The sequence below is a fragment of the Galeopterus variegatus genome, unplaced genomic scaffold (assembly GCF_000696425.1).
Source record: "Galeopterus variegatus unplaced genomic scaffold, G_variegatus-3.0.2 Scaffold344, whole genome shotgun sequence".
Classification (NCBI taxonomy): domain Eukaryota; kingdom Metazoa; phylum Chordata; class Mammalia; order Dermoptera; family Cynocephalidae; genus Galeopterus; species Galeopterus variegatus.
Genome location: NW_007726455.1, coordinates 515,302 through 534,850, shown reverse-complemented (window position 1 = coordinate 534,850; position 19,549 = coordinate 515,302). Strand labels below are relative to the sequence as shown.

General features: G+C 43.5%; 1 protein-coding gene across 3 annotated transcripts in view; it reads left to right on the top strand.

The window, feature by feature from the left end:
- Nucleotides 1–19,220, top strand: part of DENND5A (DENN/MADD domain containing 5A) — a 103,647-nt gene extending 84,427 nt beyond the window's left edge. For 2 of the 3 annotated variants that reach the window (XM_008567787.1, XM_008567788.1), the window contains 12 exons: nucleotides 1,215–1,367; nucleotides 6,257–6,341; nucleotides 7,866–7,950; nucleotides 8,413–8,541; nucleotides 12,640–12,761; nucleotides 13,904–14,049; nucleotides 14,672–14,790; nucleotides 15,150–15,331; nucleotides 15,882–15,964; nucleotides 16,501–16,624; nucleotides 17,249–17,417; nucleotides 18,872–19,220. In XM_008567787.1, coding sequence (XP_008566009.1) covers nucleotides 1,215–1,367; nucleotides 6,257–6,341; nucleotides 7,866–7,950; nucleotides 8,413–8,541; nucleotides 12,640–12,761; nucleotides 13,904–14,049; nucleotides 14,672–14,790; nucleotides 15,150–15,331; nucleotides 15,882–15,964; nucleotides 16,501–16,624; nucleotides 17,249–17,417; nucleotides 18,872–19,055 — 1,581 coding nt within the window. In that variant the 3' untranslated portion in view covers nucleotides 19,056–19,220. The remainder of the gene's footprint in view (nucleotides 1–1,214; nucleotides 1,368–6,256; nucleotides 6,342–7,865; nucleotides 7,951–8,412; nucleotides 8,542–12,639; nucleotides 12,762–13,903; nucleotides 14,050–14,671; nucleotides 14,791–15,149; nucleotides 15,332–15,881; nucleotides 15,965–16,500; nucleotides 16,625–17,248; nucleotides 17,418–18,871) is intronic. The other variant, XM_008567789.1, reaches the window with a different exon arrangement.
- Nucleotides 19,221–19,549: the final 329 nt, after the last annotated feature.

Here is a 19,549-nt window from a genome sequence, read left to right as displayed (position 1 = left end):
TTTTTAACATTTAAGCATTAAGTACAAAATTAATCAAAACCTCTATTCTTCTTCTGACTAATACAGATATAGTAATGCCATAATTTCAATCACCACTCCCTTCCATATTCAAAATCATTGTTAGACACTATTTTTACTCCCTCTTTGCATTAGCCATTATTACTATTATTGTATTTACAGTCTTTACTTGTGTAGATTTACCACATGTTCATAAATTTTATTGCTGCATCCTGCTCACTGCCTAAGAAGCTGATCTGTGTAGACTGAAAAAAACGATCTCTTTGGCTTCTAGTTGGGTAAAGCAATGGAAGATCCTGGCAGGAATAGATTGAGAGATTGCAGGGAGGAGAATGAGGATGGGCTATTTATTTCCTCCATTCTTTTCTTTCTTTTTTTTTTTTTTCCTTTTTTGTCTTTTTTACTGACCGGTAACGGGATCGCAACCCTCAGTGTTGTGCCCGCACCGTGCTCAACCAGTGAGCGGGAACCGGTCTCCACATGGGATCCTAACCCTCGGCGGGAGCGCCTCCGTGCTCCCAAGCGGCGCACTCTCCAGTGCGCCACCAGGCCGGCCCATGAAATATATATTTCACAATAAAAAACATTAAAAACAGTAGCACTGGAAAGAAATATACCAAAATATTAAAGAGTTGTTGCTTTTGAAAGGTAGGATTAGGGGTATTTTTCCCCCCTGCCTTTTAGATTTTTTTATGTCACAAATTTATAGCATAATTAAATCTTAAGAACTTGTACTCAAGATTCAGGCAGATTTGGATTCAAAGGTCAGATCTGCTACTACTTTGCTGTGTGATTTTGGCCAAGTTACTTAAGTTTTCTGGCCTCAATTTCCTCATCAGTAAATTGGGAATGAAAATAATAGTTATCTCAGAATTTTTAGGAGGCTTAAATGAGATAATGCAATGCTTAGTACAGTGCCTGGTACAGAGTATTTAATAAAAACTGTGACTCTCATTACACAGTACATGTTTCTTCAGTTAACTAAAAAAAATTTGCCTTCTTAACTAAATTTTTAAAGCATATACTCCCCCATAACCTGACTTATATGGGTATAAATATATTCTTTGTCCCTAGGGCTTATTCATCTTGTCCCTTCAAGCCTAGCAGATGTGGTGTGCATGCTGCCACAACCCTCTCCAGTTGCATGTGATCCTGCTTACTGTGGTTACCTAATCCTACTGACTGATTCCTTGTAGACTAAGAGGATGCTGGTGGAAAAGATGGGCCGAGAGGCTGTGGAGCTAGGACACGGGGAGGTGAACATCACAGGGGTGGAAGAGAACACCTTGATCGCCAGCCTTTGTGACCTCCTGGAAAGGATCTGGAGTCATGGGCTACAAGTGAAACAGGTAATGGATGTCTAGCCTCTCCCTGCTGAGCAAACTGTCTTTCTATTTCACTTACTAGCGTTCCCACACTTTTTTTGTCCAGCTGGCTGGCTTTGAAGAATGTGCATAGTCCTCCTAGAGTAATACTTGAAATAGCTGAACAAATAAGTAAATGTGATCCAAACTATTTTCCTTAAAAATAAGCTTCCTAAATCTATGTGTTTGTCAGACTTTTTAAAAGTGGCATCTTTCTTCCTGGGAGTAGAGCTGACAGACAACCTGGTCCTGTTTACCAGCTAGCCCTCCTCTGGCGATGAACAGAGAGCTTGGAGCTCAGGAAGTACCAAACATGATCTAAGCGCCCTTCACTAATTGTACATTTCTAGTAGAAAAAGGTTTGTCATTGACATTTCTTTTGTATGCAGATGGTTTAACCATCTAAAGATTTGAGAGAAGTCCTCAAGAAGTTGAGTAAGTTTGATTTTTACTGGTTAATACCTGGAGAATTTTCTTATTTTATAATACTATACTTTCACCTGGTGGAGATAGACAACTTCTATTTTTATGTATTTTTTTTTCCTTTTTGTCTTTTTTTACTGACCGGTAACGGGATTGCAACCCTCGGTGTCGTGCCCGTACCGGGGACTGGCAACGGGATCGCAACCCTCAGCATTGCGTCTGCACTACGCTCAGCCAGTGAGCGGGAACCGGTCTCCACATGGGATCCGAACCCTCGGCGGGAGCGCCGCCACGCTCCCAAGCGGTGCACTCTCCAGTGTGCCACCGGGCCGGCCCTATTTTTATGTATTTTTAAATTTGAAAAGAATTTGAACTATTTTGAAAAGCAGTGTTATCATGGAAAAATTAGAAAGTACATATTAGTATCCAGCAATTTATTTATTTATTGAGGGCCTACAGTATACCAAATGCTGTTGTAGGCACTTGAGTTACCTCAGTGAACAAAACAGACCAAGATCTCTGCCTTCTGGAATTTCCATTCTAATGGTTATAGCAATAGTCTACCACATCTGTCCTTCAAAACATTTTTCTGTGCATATATGCCTATTCATATACATCTGTGTATTTAAAAATCCAACAGAGGGCTGGCCAGTTAGCTCAATTGGTATAACATGGTGCTGATAATACTGAGATCCAGAGTTCAATCCCTGTACCGACCAGCCTCCAAAAAAATAAAATAAAAATCTAACAGAACCATGATGAGATATCATTTCATACCCACTAAGATAGCTAAAATAAAAAAGACAGACAGTAAAAAGTGTTAGCAAAAATGTGGATAAATTGGCACCTTCATACATCGCTGCTGGGAATGTAAAATTGTGCAGCCACTTTGGAAAATAGTCAAGAGGTTCCTCAGAATGTTCAACAGTTATCATATGTCCCAGCCAAGTCCACTTCTAGATATGTACTCAGGAGAAGTGAAAACATGATGTCAGCACAAAAACTTGTACACAAATCTTCGCAGCAGCATTATTCATAATAGCCAAAAAGTAGAAACAACTCAGGCATTCATTAGCTGGTGAGTAGATCAACTAAATGTGGTATATCCATATAGTGGGATATTATCCAGCAATCAAGGGAATGAAGTACACATGGTACACGTGGATAACTTTGAAAACACACTAAGTGAAAGAAGCCAAAGACAAAAGACCACATACTGTATTAGCTCATTTATATGAGATGCCCAGAATAGGCAAATCCATAGATGGAAAGTAGACTAAGGGTTGCCAGAGGCTAGAGGAAGGGGGCAATGGGGCATGACTGATAATGCATATGGGGTTTCTTTTTGGGGTGATGAAAATGTTCTAAAATTAGATAGTAGTGATGGTTACACAACTCTGTGAATATATTAAAAACCAGAATTTTTTTTTTTTGGTACAAAAGATAGTATACATTAAAGTGTGGATTTTTTGGTAATGTGAATTATATCTCAAAGCTGTTTTTAAAAAAGCCAAATGGGATCATACTGTACATAATGTTTTGTAACTTGCTTTTTTTTGACCTCATATCTTTTCCATGCCCTTAACTAATTTTCAGGTGATGGTATAGTAAGTGTTTATGAGCTCAGACTATAAATCAGATAGGACTGGGTTTGAAGTATGATTCCCACTTAATAACTGTATGAAACTGAGCAAGGTACCTAGCTTCTCTAGGCCTGTTTGCTTACTGAGCAACTAACCATAGTATCTGCTTAAAAAGTAGAGAGAACAGCAGTTTTTGCTCCTGGCCTCCTAAATTTTCTTATTTCTCTTGACTGCTTGCCTGTAGGGATGCCTGTGGCAAGTCTTAATAAGAACCTCTGTTATCCTTATTGCTGCCTTTGGCTTTCAGTGACATTGTCCAAGGAGATGGGCTTCCGTCTCTAGTATGTTTTTCTGGCAGCGAGAGGTGAAATTTGGTTTTTCATACTGTTTTTGTAGCTGTTGCCATTTGGGGACTGGTATGTGAAAGGGGGCTGTTTCTTATCTTTCATGCTTATGACATTCTTGGAGAATCTGGTGCTGTATGTTGTGTGGCCATACCCCTAAATGCATAGTGAGGCTGTATTGAACTTTGCAGTCCCAATCAGCCCCTTTGCAAAAGAGGAAAAAAGAGTAGTCCATGTCTCCTAACTAGGAAGACTTAAATGCAGCAGCCCAGCTGTTGCTCTCTGCTCTTGCCCTTGCTTTTCCTCCTCACTGCTGTAATCACTGTGAGCAGGGGTTTCCTTCTTCTGGCATGGTGGCCTAATTTTGCTCATCTTGGCTCTTCAGCATCATTGCATGTGAGGTGTCTGTGGTGCCCAGCTGTATTCAGTGTGTGCCACATCCAGATGGTTTTATTAAGTTCTATTAGACTGCCTTCCCAGTCTGCCTAGATGCTGAGCATATAAAGACAAATAAGTTAAAGTCCCTGCCCTTTCAGGAGTCTGTTTTCTAATGGTTTCATAAATGGATGGATAAATAGACTTCTAGAAGTCCAAATTACTAAGTCAAAGAGCATGAATATTCTAAGCTCTTGAATTGTCTTCTAGATATTTTATATTAATATGACTTCCTAGTAACGGTGTATAGGGGTTGCAAGTCTCACTAATGTTGTCAAACATTTAAGTTTTTTCAAATATTTGGTATTTTGATGAATAAAAGTAGTGTTTTCTAATTTTAATTTGTGTATTTTTTAAATTACATTGAGATTTTTGGGTTTTAAGTTTCATAAATCTTGTAAGAAACCCAAATAGACAGCAAGTTTATTTCTGCAGAGGAGGATTCCCCCCATTCAAATGTTTAATTTCCCCCCCCCAAAATAGATCAAGTTGGTGAATAGAAACAAAATAGATCATTGCTATTCTCATGAAATAAATATTTTTTTTTCTTTTTTAAATTGATACATAGTTATTGTACATACTTATGGGGTACAGAGTGATATTTCGATATATGTATATAATGGGTAATGATCAAATCAGGGTAATTAGCATATTCATCCCTGCAAACATTTATCATTTCTATGTGTTGAGAACATTTGAACTCTTCTAGCCATTTGAAGATATGTAATAAATTATTATTATTTATAGTCACCTAGCACTACTATAGAACACTAGAACTTATCTTCTATCTAGCTGTAAGTTTTTATCTGTTAACCAACCTTTCCCTATCTCTCTCTTCTCCTCTCTCCTCCCCTTCTTATGGGATAAATCTTAAGACCTTAAATCTTCACATTCATCCCAGAGCACAAAATTTTCTTTAGAAAGCATAACTTCAAAAGTTAAATGATCTTTTCAGAAGCAGTGTGTAAAGTATAATTATTAAGAGCATTACTAGTGATGTGATGTTTTACAAGTTACTTTAACCTTGCCGATCCCCATTTTTCTCTTTTGTAAAGAAAATGGGGATAGAGTATCTACCTTGTAGGATTGTTGGGACCATTAATTAAAATACTGTATTTTAAACTTTTAACATAGTGCTTAGTTCATAGCAAGCCTCAAGGCATGGTAGCATCTATCATTATTATTACTTTTATCAGATATGGTACTAAAGTTATTTATAAGATTTTTATAATAAATCCTGCTACTAAAGCAAACATACTACATTTATATTATATCGAGTACATAAGAACAGTTACCATGAATCTGAAATAAAGTTTTTGTTATGTAACAAGTGTCATGATGTACTGGAGGATGATTAGAAAGAGACAAGGCAGTTGCTGGGTGGCCAGCTGGGCTCACTCAGTACCTATTTGAATTGCTCTTTTACATCAGGCTTGCAAATGCTATTCAGATTTGTGCCTTGGTAAAATGGCAAATTACTACATGTCTCAAATAGTTTAAGCTGCAACTCTTAAATTCCCAAATGTCAAGGTTCTACTATATAACTATAGTTTATCTCAGCCTTGCAATTAAGTACTGGCCTACCTTCCTGCAGGCTTCTTCATCTATGGCTTCAGTAGTAAATCCTCATCACAGTGATGACTTGTTCTCCCCAGGCTGCATTAAGGGCAGGAATGCCTTTAAGTATTTTAGGAAATTTAGAAGCTATCATTGAATCTCATAGACTGGATCTGCTCTTCTGTGTAAAAGCCATCATGCTCTGTTCAAGCCGACCTTCAACCAACAGACCATTTAGTGGTTGATAGGTTATTTGCTTTTTTCTGTCTTATTCATTTGTCCCTTCCCAGGCTGTCTTTGGCATCTCCTTCCTATCCCCAGTGGGGGACCATTTCTTTTTACTGTTCCCTTTCTTTCTTTATATTTCTTCTGGATTTTAGGAAAGGGATATATTTGCATACATTGCATCCAGGTGTGCATTGAGACAAGAAACAGTACAGATACTTTTTAACAAAAACCTGGATCTATATGCTCAAAGCTTTGGCCTTTGAAATCTAAACTGATAGGTGTTTCTCTCTTGCATTGGTTCCAGGGGAAATCAGCCTTGTGGTCCCATCTGATACATTACCAGGAAAACCGGCAGAGAAAACTCACATCAGGAAGCTTCAGTACCTCAGGTAAAATGATCTCTGCATGTCTGTCCACTTTCCCATTCCCCATTGGCACGATCATCTGAAGCATACTATTCCAGGTCAATGAAGCCTTTGCTCTGGAGTGTTTTCCGTTTTAAATATTGAGCCACCAGGCTCTCTGAACCAGAGCATACCAAAGCCATGGGGTTTGCTTTCATTATGTGTTTTTATACCATTTTGATCAGTGAGATAGAAAATTTATATCAGCGAGAGGCCAGTCCTAGAATAAATTTGGCTTTTATTGCAGTACTAGTGTACTGTGTTTGGAGCAAGCTATTTTCATAGTCATTTGTTTTATTTCTATGACATCGGCATTGAGGTTATCTATCCTATCAGTCAACAGAGCTGTTTGTCAGTGTCCGTCCTTGGAACTCTTCAAAGTCAAGGCCTGGCATAAATGATCCCTTACACTTTCTTTCTGTTTCTAATTTAATAAAAATGTCAGTTTGTGGGGACTCCAGAGATCATCTAGTCTAGCCCCTTTCTTTTGTAAGAGGAGGAAGGTGGGGTCCAGTGAAGAATTGAGTTTATTTAAGGTCACACAGTGAATTAATGGAAAAGGCCAGATTAGGAGCCAGGCCTCTTGTCTCCTGGTCTGGTGTTCTTTCTACCATTCTGCAGTGTCCCGAAGAGTCTCCCTTCTTTTACTTCTTGACGCATCTCTCCTTTATGCCATCCTTTGTTCTTCCCTTTCTACCAGAAAATTTCTTTACCTCTCTGGGATGATCTTATCCTGATGGTAAAGATGAATTAAATGGGGTAAAAAGGTGGGCATTAACTCTGCCTTCGAACTAGTTGACCTCAACTAGTACTGACTGTGGGGAGATAATTGGCTAGAAACCAGGGACAAGAGTGCCCTAGGTAGCCTTACTTTCTGGATGTGGGAGCAAAGAGTCTTCTCAGGAAGGCTACAGAAGTTATTGTTATGGGATAAACTGTAGCCAAAAATTTCCAACAGCTTGGTGATGAAAATACTAAGTTTTAAACATTGGGCATGAGGATATAATGTTATTGTATCTTCTCTTTTCTGAGAGGCCCTGAGCATTCTGGAACAGGTTCTTACACATTCCCTTGGCTTTTTGTAGCCCATTTTGAAGCCAGGACAGGACATAAGTAGTAGCTTCAAGTGGAAACACTGCTTCCATGGATTATGCTGAGACTGATGGATTAGGAACCAGGATAACTGTGTTCTGGTTCCAACTTTGCCACTTGGTGACCTGGGCAAAGCAGCTAATCTCTCTGAATTTCAGTTTCCTCCTCGGTTAAGTGGGGAAACTGTGATACTTTCCTTAGCTACCTTATAAGTTGTTATAGAATTAAATGAGATTATATGCATAAAAATATAAAATCTGATCTCTAGTAGGAACTTAATAAATTTTATGAAATGATTGATTAAAGTGTTGCCAGTGTAACTATTTCCTGTAGAAATTTGTGATTGGAAATAAAGAAGAGTAGTCAGCTATTTGGATATTTAGATCTCTTTGGACATGACCAACTTTTTTGTTCTAGGCATACTTCTTGATTCAGAACGGAGGAAGTCTGATGCCAGCTCAGTCATGTCTCCCCTGAGGATCTCCCTGATTCAGGATATGAGGTTAGTCTGGGTTCACATGTAATAAGCCACTAAAATCCTGTTTTCATTTGCTGCTTAGGATCTCAGTGACTGTTACAGCATCTCAGCTAACCAAGAAGCCCATTTTATTGATCTTGTGCTTCATGATGTATTTGTAGAGCTGTATAAACAGTTGGGTTTCCTGGCATTTTTGGAGATCTATACTAGGGTGAATGAAGGAACATAGGAGAGTCTCTCAAGGTTTAAGAGCTTAGATTTGGCCTGGCTTTTCGAGGCCTGGACTGTCTTCTTTTCCCCCAAATTATGGTGATCCTATCTGGAAAGCTACATGGAAGCCCAGAATTTGGAGAACAAGAGAGATGAGCTTTCCTAGAGTGGGATAGGGCTGCCTCACCATGCGTTCTTTGGCTTTACAGGGGAGGTAGTATCAGTGAATTCATCTCCCACCCCATCCTCCACTTCCCTTTTTCATTTCCCCTTCAGGCACATCCAGAACATCGGGGAAATCAAGACTGATGTGGGGAAGGCCAGAGCATGGGTGCGACTGTCAATGGAAAAAAAATTACTTTCCAGACATCTGAAGCAGCTTCTTTCAGACCATGAGCTCACCAAGTAAGGCCGCTCCACCTGGAGAAGAACCAGGCTCCTAGGAATGGCAGGGAGGGCTTGGAAACCCAATGTGGGAAGGGGGAGTATGTTGCTGCATTCAGCTAACCACAAATTGCATGTGAAGGTTTTGCAGTATTTCCTCTTCTCCCCCTTTATCTGTAGAAGAATACTTCTGCTATATCTATCCTCCCTATCTTCTCAATTTACATACCCCAAACTGGCTTTCTTAAAGAGATGGTGAGAAGGATGGAGTCCTCCTCTCCTTCCTGCATTCAGGTGACATGTATACCTCTTAGGCATAAGATATGTCCTCTGTTTGTTTCTTGTCCAGGGGAGCAAAGGATTGGAGAATTAAAAAGGAAACTTCTGAGATATCCCCTTATCTCTTTTGTTATCTCCTGAGTCCAGGGCCAACCCAAAACAACCAATTCCTTGCTTTTTTTCCTCTGTACCCTGCCTGAGTCTCTCTAGAGCTTAGAGGGCTTATAGATAACATTCCTAGGCCCTCTCCCTCCATATGTTCCATCCAGAAAGAGGGTGGGGAGAGATTCCAATGCCCTCGCACTCCCAGGAGCCACTAAACCTACAGTTCTTTTCTCTTCAGTTTTTTATTGCCTACATTCTTTCTGAACCCTAGCTATTAGAGGAGGAGGGGGAGGAATGCTGTCCCCTTCTCTGCCTCTTGGACCACCACCTTTCTGTCTTGTCATTTATGTAATTGTGTTTGGCTTTTTCTTCATTGCCAATCATGTTGGGCTTTTTTTTTTTAAGGATTTTCTTAGGCATCATTTCATGGTATCCTTTATTATGTGACTTCCCTATGGATGATAAAGCAGAGGAGTAGACCCTGGGGAAATTTTTTTATAATCCAATTGATTAAACTCTCAGATCTGATTTTATTCAAAGTGAAATATAGTTTTTAAACTGTTTATTGTGGGTGTGAACTACAATAAGAAATCAGGTTTAGAATCTTCAGAGGTTAGAGAGCTCACTTGAGAAATTAGGAAGCAGCAGTTCTTAAAGAGCTTAAACTTGATTTCTAAAGGAACAACAAGGTTTAGGAATGAAATTGGAGATTGGGAGGACAACTAAAAGACAACAAAGTGGACATGTAAGCTGTAGTTGAGAAGGGAAATGTTTGCATGCCATATTCTGCAAGACAGTTCAGTGTCTTGGAAAAATCTGTCACTGTAGATTTTTCTACACCAGGGCTTGACAGGGCGGGAGTCATTCTTTTGGGCCAATGTGGGTGTCGTCTGTCAGGAGAGGCTGCAAGTCGGCAGGAGGACAGGGCAGAGAGGCAGCCGAGAGGGGAACAAGCACAAGAAATTTATGAAGGCCAGGGCACAGAGAGGTCTAGGGTGCATGAGCTTAAGGATCTAGCAGTAGTAAACGGGGCACAGATCTTGGTCAGGAAGTTAATCTTGATTTCTTCTAACTGTAGCCTTGTTAGAGGAGATAAGCTTAGAATTTACTCAGTCCATAGTGACTTCTCACCTGATATTCTGACCCATGTTCTATTCCAGTGAGTGGAAAATGGGGAGAGTTTTGCTGCCACAGATTGCTGTTTGGATGGAGTACGGGGAGAGAGAAAGGGGCATCTTGTCAAAACCTACTTATCCCTCCATCCTGTCTTCTCTCACCTTTTTCCCCAATATGCTTAGAGCTCCCACCACACCGTACCCCTCACCCTATTCAGTATACCTTCAGCCCTTTCTTGTCTTTACTTCTGCATGTCCCTAGTCCCTGTCTTCTTCTCTACCTGATAAACTCCTTCAGGTCTTAGTCAGAAGTTTTCTTGGTCAGTCTTTTCCTGAATTCCTCAGAGGAGTGGTCCATTCCTCTTCCAGGCATGCATAACATTTGTTCAGTATTTGCTTATCTCTGTTTTACCACTGATATGTGCTGTCTTATCATTATCTATTTGCTTGCTGCTTATTAAAATTTGCTTTCATTGACGGTATGAATCATGTACTTTTCTTAATGCCTGGCTCCTAATAGGCATTCAGCCAGTGCACACGAATGTGTGCATAGATGCATAGACAGGAGGAGATAGACAGCCTTGGGAAAGTGTATCTTGATAGAATGTTCCTGAATTTCTGGGATTTCCAGCTAGCCCCCGTGACTGTTTGCAGCTTGGAGATGGGGTATGGTGGAGGCAAAGTAAGGGGCCTTGTATTCATGGGACTCATTGAACTATTAATTCTAAAGGAAGGAATTAGTTAGCTCCTTTATAGGGAACCCAAACTCTTTCTCTTTGACCTCTTTGCAGTGACTGATATACCGTGTAGTGACCCCTTTACCTTGAAACTCACTTTGTATGGCTGCCATGCCCCTGTAGCATCTTGTTCTCTTTCTCCCCTTACTCTTTCCAGGATGTTGGCTTCCATAGTCTTGAGTTCTCTGCATGCACACATTTTCTTTGTCACTGTCTCACTTGCTCTCTCTTACTTGGTGACCTCATTTATTCTCATGACTTCCATCACCTCTAAGCAGGTGACTCCCACATCTTAAGCTCTGTCTCTGACGGTTCTTCTGAGCTCCAGTCCTGCATTTATTTGCGTTCAGGTATCTTACTTTTAACTCAGAGAGAACAAAAGCAGAGAGTCTTCACAGAGTCTTCACCATAACTACATTTTTCTCAAATTTTTTTGTTAATGTCTCTACTGTTCTCTCTGAACATCATTCCCCCACTTCTCCTTACCTACATTCAAAATTTGGACTCAGTTTTGACTTCTCAGAGTCCACCCCTGCTTTACTTCCCACATACAGATCTCAAATCCATAGTCTCTGCCCCACCTGACTCCTTATCGTGTTTCTTGCACTGCCTTAGTTTAATCCTCATTCGCCTTTCACCTCTCACTTGCACTAAATTTGAATTTCCTGCAGTTGGTGATAGCTTTTCTACAGACATTTGCAGATACCCATTACCTACAAGGCAAATTACAAACTCTTTAGCCTGAAATTTAGGGTCATCCTTCATTGTACTCTAGCCTAACTTTTCAGCCTCATTGCTAACTGATCACTTCTCTGAACCCTCAACTCCAGCCACAATGGTTTCCACATCTGTCCTTCATCCTATACAACACTTGTCTAAATTTGTGCTATCCTTCAGGTCCCTCTTGTTCTAGAAAGCCTTCCAGGACCATTGAAGCTTATGGCTCTTTAATATAAGAAAGAGCTTTTCATTTGGCAACTCATTATGGGCAGTCTTACACCATGGCCTTTACCTGATTTATTCACTTAGTATTTGAGGGCAAATGCTTCCCTCTCCAGCACCTGTACATTATAGGCCTCAATTGGTGAATGATCTATTGAAAATACCTTATAAACCTGTATAGGTAGGACCTCACAGATCTACTGAATCCCATACCTCTCTGGCCATGGTGATTGCAGTCTGGGCAACCAGGCCAGTTGCCTTCTTTTGTCCTCTGTGTATTTCTCTGTGATTAGGGCCTGCACATTTGGCTCTTGGTGTCCCCTCTATTTGGGAAGATATTGTTGTGCAACACACAGGGCCTGGAATGTCAGGCAAAGCAGTTGGCCTTTGATGAATAGGCAGTGGTGATGAAGGCAGAAAGTTTGAGAAGTGAGGCAAGGAGGTGATCTGCATGGCACTTCCTTGCCTGTGACCTGGATCAGAAGCAGGAAGAGAAGCCTGCCTTTCATAGCCTCTTAAGCTGTCCTGGGTTTACAGTCACATTCATACAGACTCATGGCTCTTAGATCTGCTAACGGTTCAAGACCAGGCCTGGTAATGAATGGTGATCACAGACCTCTTGCCATTGCTACGCACATACCATGCACTGGGGTGACAACCTAACTAGAAGCCTGAGAGGACCCATGTCCTTCCTGATGGATTTTCATTCCAGCCCTCAGTTTAGGAAAAGAGATTCCACAACCTCTGGCACTGTCATTGTAGTGACATCAACCCTTGGGCATAGGTAGTTTTTGATTCTCTTTATTTCTTTACAGGGTGACCCTAAGAAACTTGAGGCTTGACACCTTATGCTGCCCTTAGCTGTCCCCTTGCAGAACTGAATAATTCTAGCTTCTTTCCCCTCCTTTTGGGAGATTGATGTGTTGCCTCCTCTCCAACAGAAAGTTGTACAAGCGCTATGCCTTCCTGCGCTGTGATGACGAGAAGGAGCAGTTCCTCTATCACCTCCTCTCTTTCAATGCCGTCGATTACTTTTGCTTCACCAATGTCTTCACAACTATCCGTGAGTAGCCCCATGCTCCCCACTGGCCTTCTCAAGGCAGTCTTCATGAACTGTCTGAGGCTCACTCACTGTCCCCCTTTTAAGGAAGGATTATCACTTGTACTTTCTATTTGCCCTTTGTTTCTGTGGGGAGAGAGGTCCACTTGCCCTCGTTGGAGGTTGTGTTTTCTCTGAAGCTGCTTATTCTTATTCTGAACTGGGAAACTCAGTTCTTTGCCTTAAGGTGATAAAGGTGGAGTAGAATAGGTAGGCTAGTGCAGTTTACCTCCCTCTCTACATATCTGTCAAGAACCTCCCTTTTGTTTTGGCCTAAGAGGGTCATTCGGCAGTACAGAAGGTCTCAGACCAGGCCAAAGGGAAAAAAAAACTCTTCTTGAAGTAACAGAAAGAATTCCAGATGGCAGAGAAAAGTGTGAGTCTGGGCCCGGCTCTGCCCTAACTGGTGTCTGTGAGCAGAGTTCATTCCTGCTATGGGCCTCAGTCTCCCTATTTGCAGAGTGAGGAAGAGGGGTTCAGTATGGTCTAAGGCCCCTTGAGTCTCATCTTTCTTTGATGCCAGGATTCTCTGAGTGGACCCCCATGGCTGGTTCTTTAGCCAGTTACTTAGCAGCCTGGATTCTTGTTTCTATCTGACACCATATTTTCTCTTTCAGAGACTAGGGCTGTGGGCTGAGTAGAAGTAGCACTGGACTGGAATTTAGAAGACCTGAGGCAAACTGTTTACCTTTCTGTGTCTTGGAAAAGGGACTGCAATACCTGCAGCCTCTCCTAAGATTGTTATGATTGTTACTAGGGTTCATGAGATGATAGATTGAAAAGTATTCTGAAAAGCAATTCATTACAACGTCAAGAGTTGGTGATATTGTTTAAAGAGTAGGTTCTCTTAGCTCTGAGCCTACAGATGGGCTTAGACGTTGATGTTTGGCTGGTAAAACTGGGAGGAGTGAGATTGGGGGATGGGGGGTCTAATATTCTAAGCCAACCAGATGCTAGGTCGTGGGGCCCTGCTGTTTCAGGGCTCTGCTGGGGCTAGTACATCGGGGGCCACAATCATGCCAGCATGCCTGGGGCAGGTCGGGGCCCCATCAGGTATAGGAGGGATTCCTGATCCCCTCAATGCCTTTGTGGCTTCCCCTAAACAGTGATCCCGTACCACATTCTGATTGTACCAAGCAAGAAGCTGGGGGGCTCCATGTTCACCGCCAACCCATGGATCTGTATCTCGGGAGAACTGGGTGAGACACAGATCCTGCAGATACCCAGGAATGTGCTAGAGATGACTTTTGAGGTATGTGTTATTTGGGGGCCACAACCCTAGGCTTTGTGGGGATCTGAATTGGCAACAGCTGCTTTGAGTTTTCTGAAAGGAGTTTTTTTTCGGTAACTGATACAGAGATTGAACCCCAGATCTTGGTGTTATCAGTATAACCCTCTAACCAACTGAGCTAACTGGCTAGCTTGAAGGGTTTTATGGGGGCCTTTCTTTGGACAGTGTTATACATCAGCACAGCTGACCTGTCCTGAGGTGATCTGAGGCTGGAGCCAAGGGTTGACCCCTGCCCTGCCTAACAGTCTCTGGCTGGAAGGCACTTACCTGTCTGGACTTGCATGCTCTCTTTGCATATGTGTTGAGAAATCCCCAAGTGTTCCCAGAGACCTTGGAACCCACTTCCAGAGCCTCCTGCCCCAGGCTCTGTTCTTCCTCTAGGAAACAGCATCTTTCTCAGCCACAGGTTGCTCATGAGACAGTAGTGTACCCTCAGCCCTGGTGGTAGGTGGAGCCATGAGCTCTGTCCCTGCAGATGCTGAGGGGCCAGGTTGCTGGCAGCCAGTCAGATCCATGCCTCTGAGGATTGCCACTCTTTTCTCCTGTTTTCCTGACATACCCCACCTTCTCTATTTTTTTACAGTGCCAGAACTTGGGGAAGCTCACTACTGTCCAGATTGGGCATGATAACTCTGGGTTGTATGCCAAGTGGCTGGTGGAGTATGTGATGGTCAGGAATGAGATCACAGGACATACCTACAAGTAAGTGTTCCCTCAGCTGTGCCCTAAGATAGTGGGGCAGGGTACTGTCTTGGAGGACTGGAGGTTGTGATAGGCTGAGGCAACTTCCTGTTTGGCTCTGCCTCGTGAACTTGAAATAGAAGGAGGGTTTTCCAAGTGAAGATGTATGGTATTGCTGTGCACAGGTCCCAGGCCACCCATGCCACTCAGGTGACTTCTCTGATGATACACAGTGGGACAAAAAGGGCCTTAAGTGAGTCACCAGCCTGGTTTCAGAGGCTGTCTCCAGGGATCGGCTTTGTTGATGGCTCTTGCTGAGCAGCAAGGAGAAGGACACTGGAGGAGCTGGCAGCTCTGACAGGCCATTGCCTGACCTTCAGGTTCCCTTGTGGCCGGTGGTTAGGGAAGGGCATGGATGATGGAAGCCTGGAGCGGGTCCTAGTTGGGGAGCTGCTTACATCCCAGCCTGAGGTGGACGAGAGGCCATGCCGGACCCCGCCGCTGCAGCAATCCCCCAGCGTCATCCGGAGGCTTGTTACCATCTCACCCAACAACAAGCCCAGTAAGTGGGAGGAGGGGCTGGGCCTGGGGTGTGGGCAGATCTCTGTGAGCCCAATGACAAGGGAGCCCAGATAGCAGCCTCAAGAGCCACCTCTGCTGACAAAGCCACTTCAGGCATTCGGCACCCTCCTAGTTTGCCTGGAAAGAGAGGGGAGAGCTCATACAGCTAAGCCTGGGTGCTCTGTACTGTTTGTGCATGATCCTATAGAGGAGAGAGGTCTATTTCCTGGCTTTCTCCTTTCTGGTTTTTGGGCTTCACAGCCAAGTCTTGGCCCTCTTTTGGTTACCAAAAATTCCAGGGTAAAATGGAAAATGAACTTTACCAAGATCTCTTAGAGACACAACTCTAAGGTATTAGCATTTGCCTTTTTCCCCAAGTTTTTGGGAAGAGCTAACTCAGCAAAGTTGAGTGAGCAAGAGCCTCTGCTTCCCAAGGTTCAGCTGCCTTGCCTCTCCCATGAGTGCTCCCTATGTCCTCAGTCTCCTGCTCAGTCAGCTAAGCACTGTTAGCTTCTGAGATTGGTTAGGCACGTCTGCTTGATTTTTATCAGAGCTGAACACTGGGCAGATCCAGGAGTCCATCGGGGAGGCAGTCAATGGCATTGTGAAGCACTTCCATAAACCTGAGAAAGAGGTGAGCCTTCCTGTTCTCCAACCCACAGCCTTATATTGACTAAGAGGGAGTAATCTTACTTTTCCAGTTATCTTGCTGTGCTCTTCCAGGCCAATGTACTGTGAACAGCACAGAGTCTTGTAGAGTGTGTGCCTCAGCTAGTTTGAAATGGAGCAGACTCCTTCCTCTGGGGGCTTTTGTCTTGGGTTGCCCTGTTTCTCCCTCCACATTGATTATCCATCAGAATTCCTGGGACCCAGTGAACAGTGCCTATTTCTGTCTTTTACCTGGGTCTCCCTGATGAACAATGGCTACACTATCTTTGTACCCCTGGTGGGGAATCTCCTTGTGTGTGACCCAGATCCATCATCTATTCATTCATCCACTCATTCAACAGCTCTTCACTGAGAGTTGCTCTGAGCCATGTGCTAGGGGAACAGACAAGGTCCTTGTCTTTTGCTGCCTTCCCAGCTCTGAGCTGTGGGTCTGGGGATGTGGTGGTGGGAAGGCAGCTCAGCCGAGACAAGCCTGGCACTTTCCCCTTCTTCCTTTCCTAGCGAGGCAGTCTGACGCTGTTGCTTTGTGGAGAGTGCGGCCTTGTCTCAGCCCTTGAACAAGCTTTCCAGCATGGATTTAAATCTCCCCGGCTCTTCAAAAATGTCTTCATTTGGGATTTCCTGGGTGAGTTGGGTTAGGGTGGGAGGGTGGGAAAAGCATGCAGAGACACATGGGACTTGCCAACATAGCATGGGTGCTGACCCCTAGGCTCTGAGATGCAGAGCCCAAATCAGGTGACTCTCAATTTAGATCTGTTGTTTGCTTGCTCTGGTTTGTCTTGAAGAAAAAGACAGGAGTCCTCCTTCCCCTTCTATGTACTCTTACCTCCTGAGAATTGGACAAAAAATATTGTAGACATGTATATGTCATTATCTAGTATGGGCTTTGTCCTGAGTCCTCACACTTTCTCTTTGTAGATCTAAAAGGCCAGTTGAGAGTATTGAAGCCCAACACCTGTGTTGTGCTCACTTGGAGAATTTTCATGCAAGAAACCATCCTCAGGGTTTTCTTATATCTTCAGAGTAGGGAAAAGACTATCTTTATATTAAGGGCCACATAAATAAATTTAGGAGATAAGGATAGGGAACATAAGGATTATTTTGAAATGTGACGAATGACATCAAAACACTCATGTTGTTCTCCTTAAGTTATCTGCATGAACTTGGATGACAGGTGGCCTTCAGGACAGTCCGAGACAGGTTGGTATCGAGAGCCTTTGTCACTGGCAAGCTTTTCTACTCTTTACAGAAAAAGCACAAACCTATTATGAGACATTAGAGCAGAATGAAGTAGTCCCTGAGGAAAACTGGCATACAAGGGCCCGGAACTTCTGCCGTTTCGTCACTGCAATCAACAACACTCCCCGGAACATCGGCAAGGATGGCAAGTTTCAGATGCTGGTGTGCTTGGGAGCCAGGTACTGCAGCCGCGGGGTCCAGAGTGCACAGCAGCCAGCCCCAGACGTGCTGCTGGAGGCTTTGGGTGGTGCGGGGGCTGGGGAATGGCTGATGACCAGGTGCCTATGGGCAGGATGGGGCCGTAGAGGGCTTTGTAGAGGTCCTTAATTCCCTTCATGTAAAATGTATATGTTGGGGATCTGTGGGGGTGGGATGAGAGTATGTGTGTAACTGGGGGAGAAGGGACCACATTTTGATGGGAAGGACCAAAACCACCCCTTTGGGGAAATTTGGAGTAGAATATATCTGGTCATTACTTCAATAAACATTTGAATGTGCCAGGCATTATGGAAGGTGGTGGGAAGAGAGCTGAATAAAACATGGTCCCTGCCACACAGAAATTCACTTGTCCTAATTAAATACAGTATAAGCCAGAAAGTTGGGAGAGTCCAAAAAAGAAGTATGCAAAGTATGCACTCAAAAGGTATGCTGAAATGTAGAGGAGAAAAATCAGAGAAAGCTTCAGGAAGGAGGTGATATTTGAGATGAGTCTCTAATGGAAGGAAATAACAGGTAGAATGTGGGAAGGGCAATAATAGGAAACAGTGAAAAGGAGGATAGGGGCCTTGAGAACCTAGGACAGAGAAAGATTCCTTCCATATTAGGACAAAATTGTTTTTTCAGGGGACTGAATCAATATTAATATATCATGGGGTGGTGTGCATCAGAGTGGTCAAGATTATTAGAGGCTATTCCAGTAGGTCAGGTGAGAGGGCATAAAACCCAAGTAAACTTAAGGCAGTAGTTTATTGAGGCCACATAAGGGAAGGTGTTAGCATAGTGGTTAAAAACAGACTCTAGAACCACATTCAAAGGTTCACATCTCAGGGCAGCCATTTACTAGCTGTATGGTCTTGGAGGAGTGATCTTAACCTCTGTGTACCTCAATTTCTTTGTAAAGTGGGGATAATAACAGTACCTACCTCATATAATAGGGTTGTCATGAAGATTAAATCTCTTAGAACAGTGCTGGCATGTGCTGAGTGCCATGTGAGTGTGAGTGCTTATTATTGCTGGTGCTGTAGCTGTGGGGAGGAGAGATGCTCTGGGAGAGACTGGCTGTTGAGATGGAGCAGGTAGTGCTGACTGCAGCCTGCTGTCTGGATGGTGGTGGGGTTTTCTAGGGAGGGTGAGGGAGGCAGGGGAGGAGGAGCAGGCTTGGGGCCAGATGACAGGGCTGGTTTGGGTCAGGTTGGCTCTGTGTCCCTGGGTCTGGGTGGCTCCCGGTGGCAGCTTTTTAAAGCCCTGTCCAGCCCCTTTGCCATGCCCTGTTGCGGAGGGAAAGGGGAGCTATGAGGAGCTGCCACCTTCTCTATTTTCAGTCTTAGTTCAAGGTTTCTCCCTTGGCTTTGCACTGACTGTCCTTCCTTTTCCCTCAACCCTCTGAAATGCCTGGACCGCTCCTCCCTGCCAGGGACCACCTCCTGCACCACTGGATTGCCCTGCTGGCGGACTGTCCCATCACTGCACACATGTATGAGGATGTGGCACTGATCAAAGACCATACACTTGTCAATTCTTTGATCCGCGTGCTGCAGACACTGCAAGAGTTCAACATCACGCTGGAGACGTCCCTCGTCAAGGGCATCGACATCTGACCTCCCAACACCAGCCAGTGCAGGACTAAGGATTCTCACCCTGCAGCTTGGCCCTTCTTCTTGAAGGGACTGAAGCGAGTTTGCAGGAGATGGAGAGGAGCTGTATACTCACTGTAAAAAGAAAACTAGAGGATTTTTGGAATAAATAATCTATTTTAGAGTTTATTTGCTGATTTGCTTTTTACACACTTTCATGTGAAAGAGTGATAGGGAGAGGGAGCGAGGTTGGTGCTGCTTATTTTGAAGCTGGCACCCTCCCTCGCCGTGGCCGCTGCTGGGAGCCTGAGGCCTCCTGGACTGAGCCTGCGGCATCACGTGGGGGGCAGTTCCGCTTTCTCGCCCCCATCACGTTAATGAGGCCATTCCACATAGTTTTTAAACTAATGTTTTCTATATTAACATTATTATGGATATTTGGCTTTCGTGGGCCACACAGGTGTGCTGAGCGGGATGCCCCATGCTCCAATCAGAGGGATTTTAGTAGCGCCTCCAAG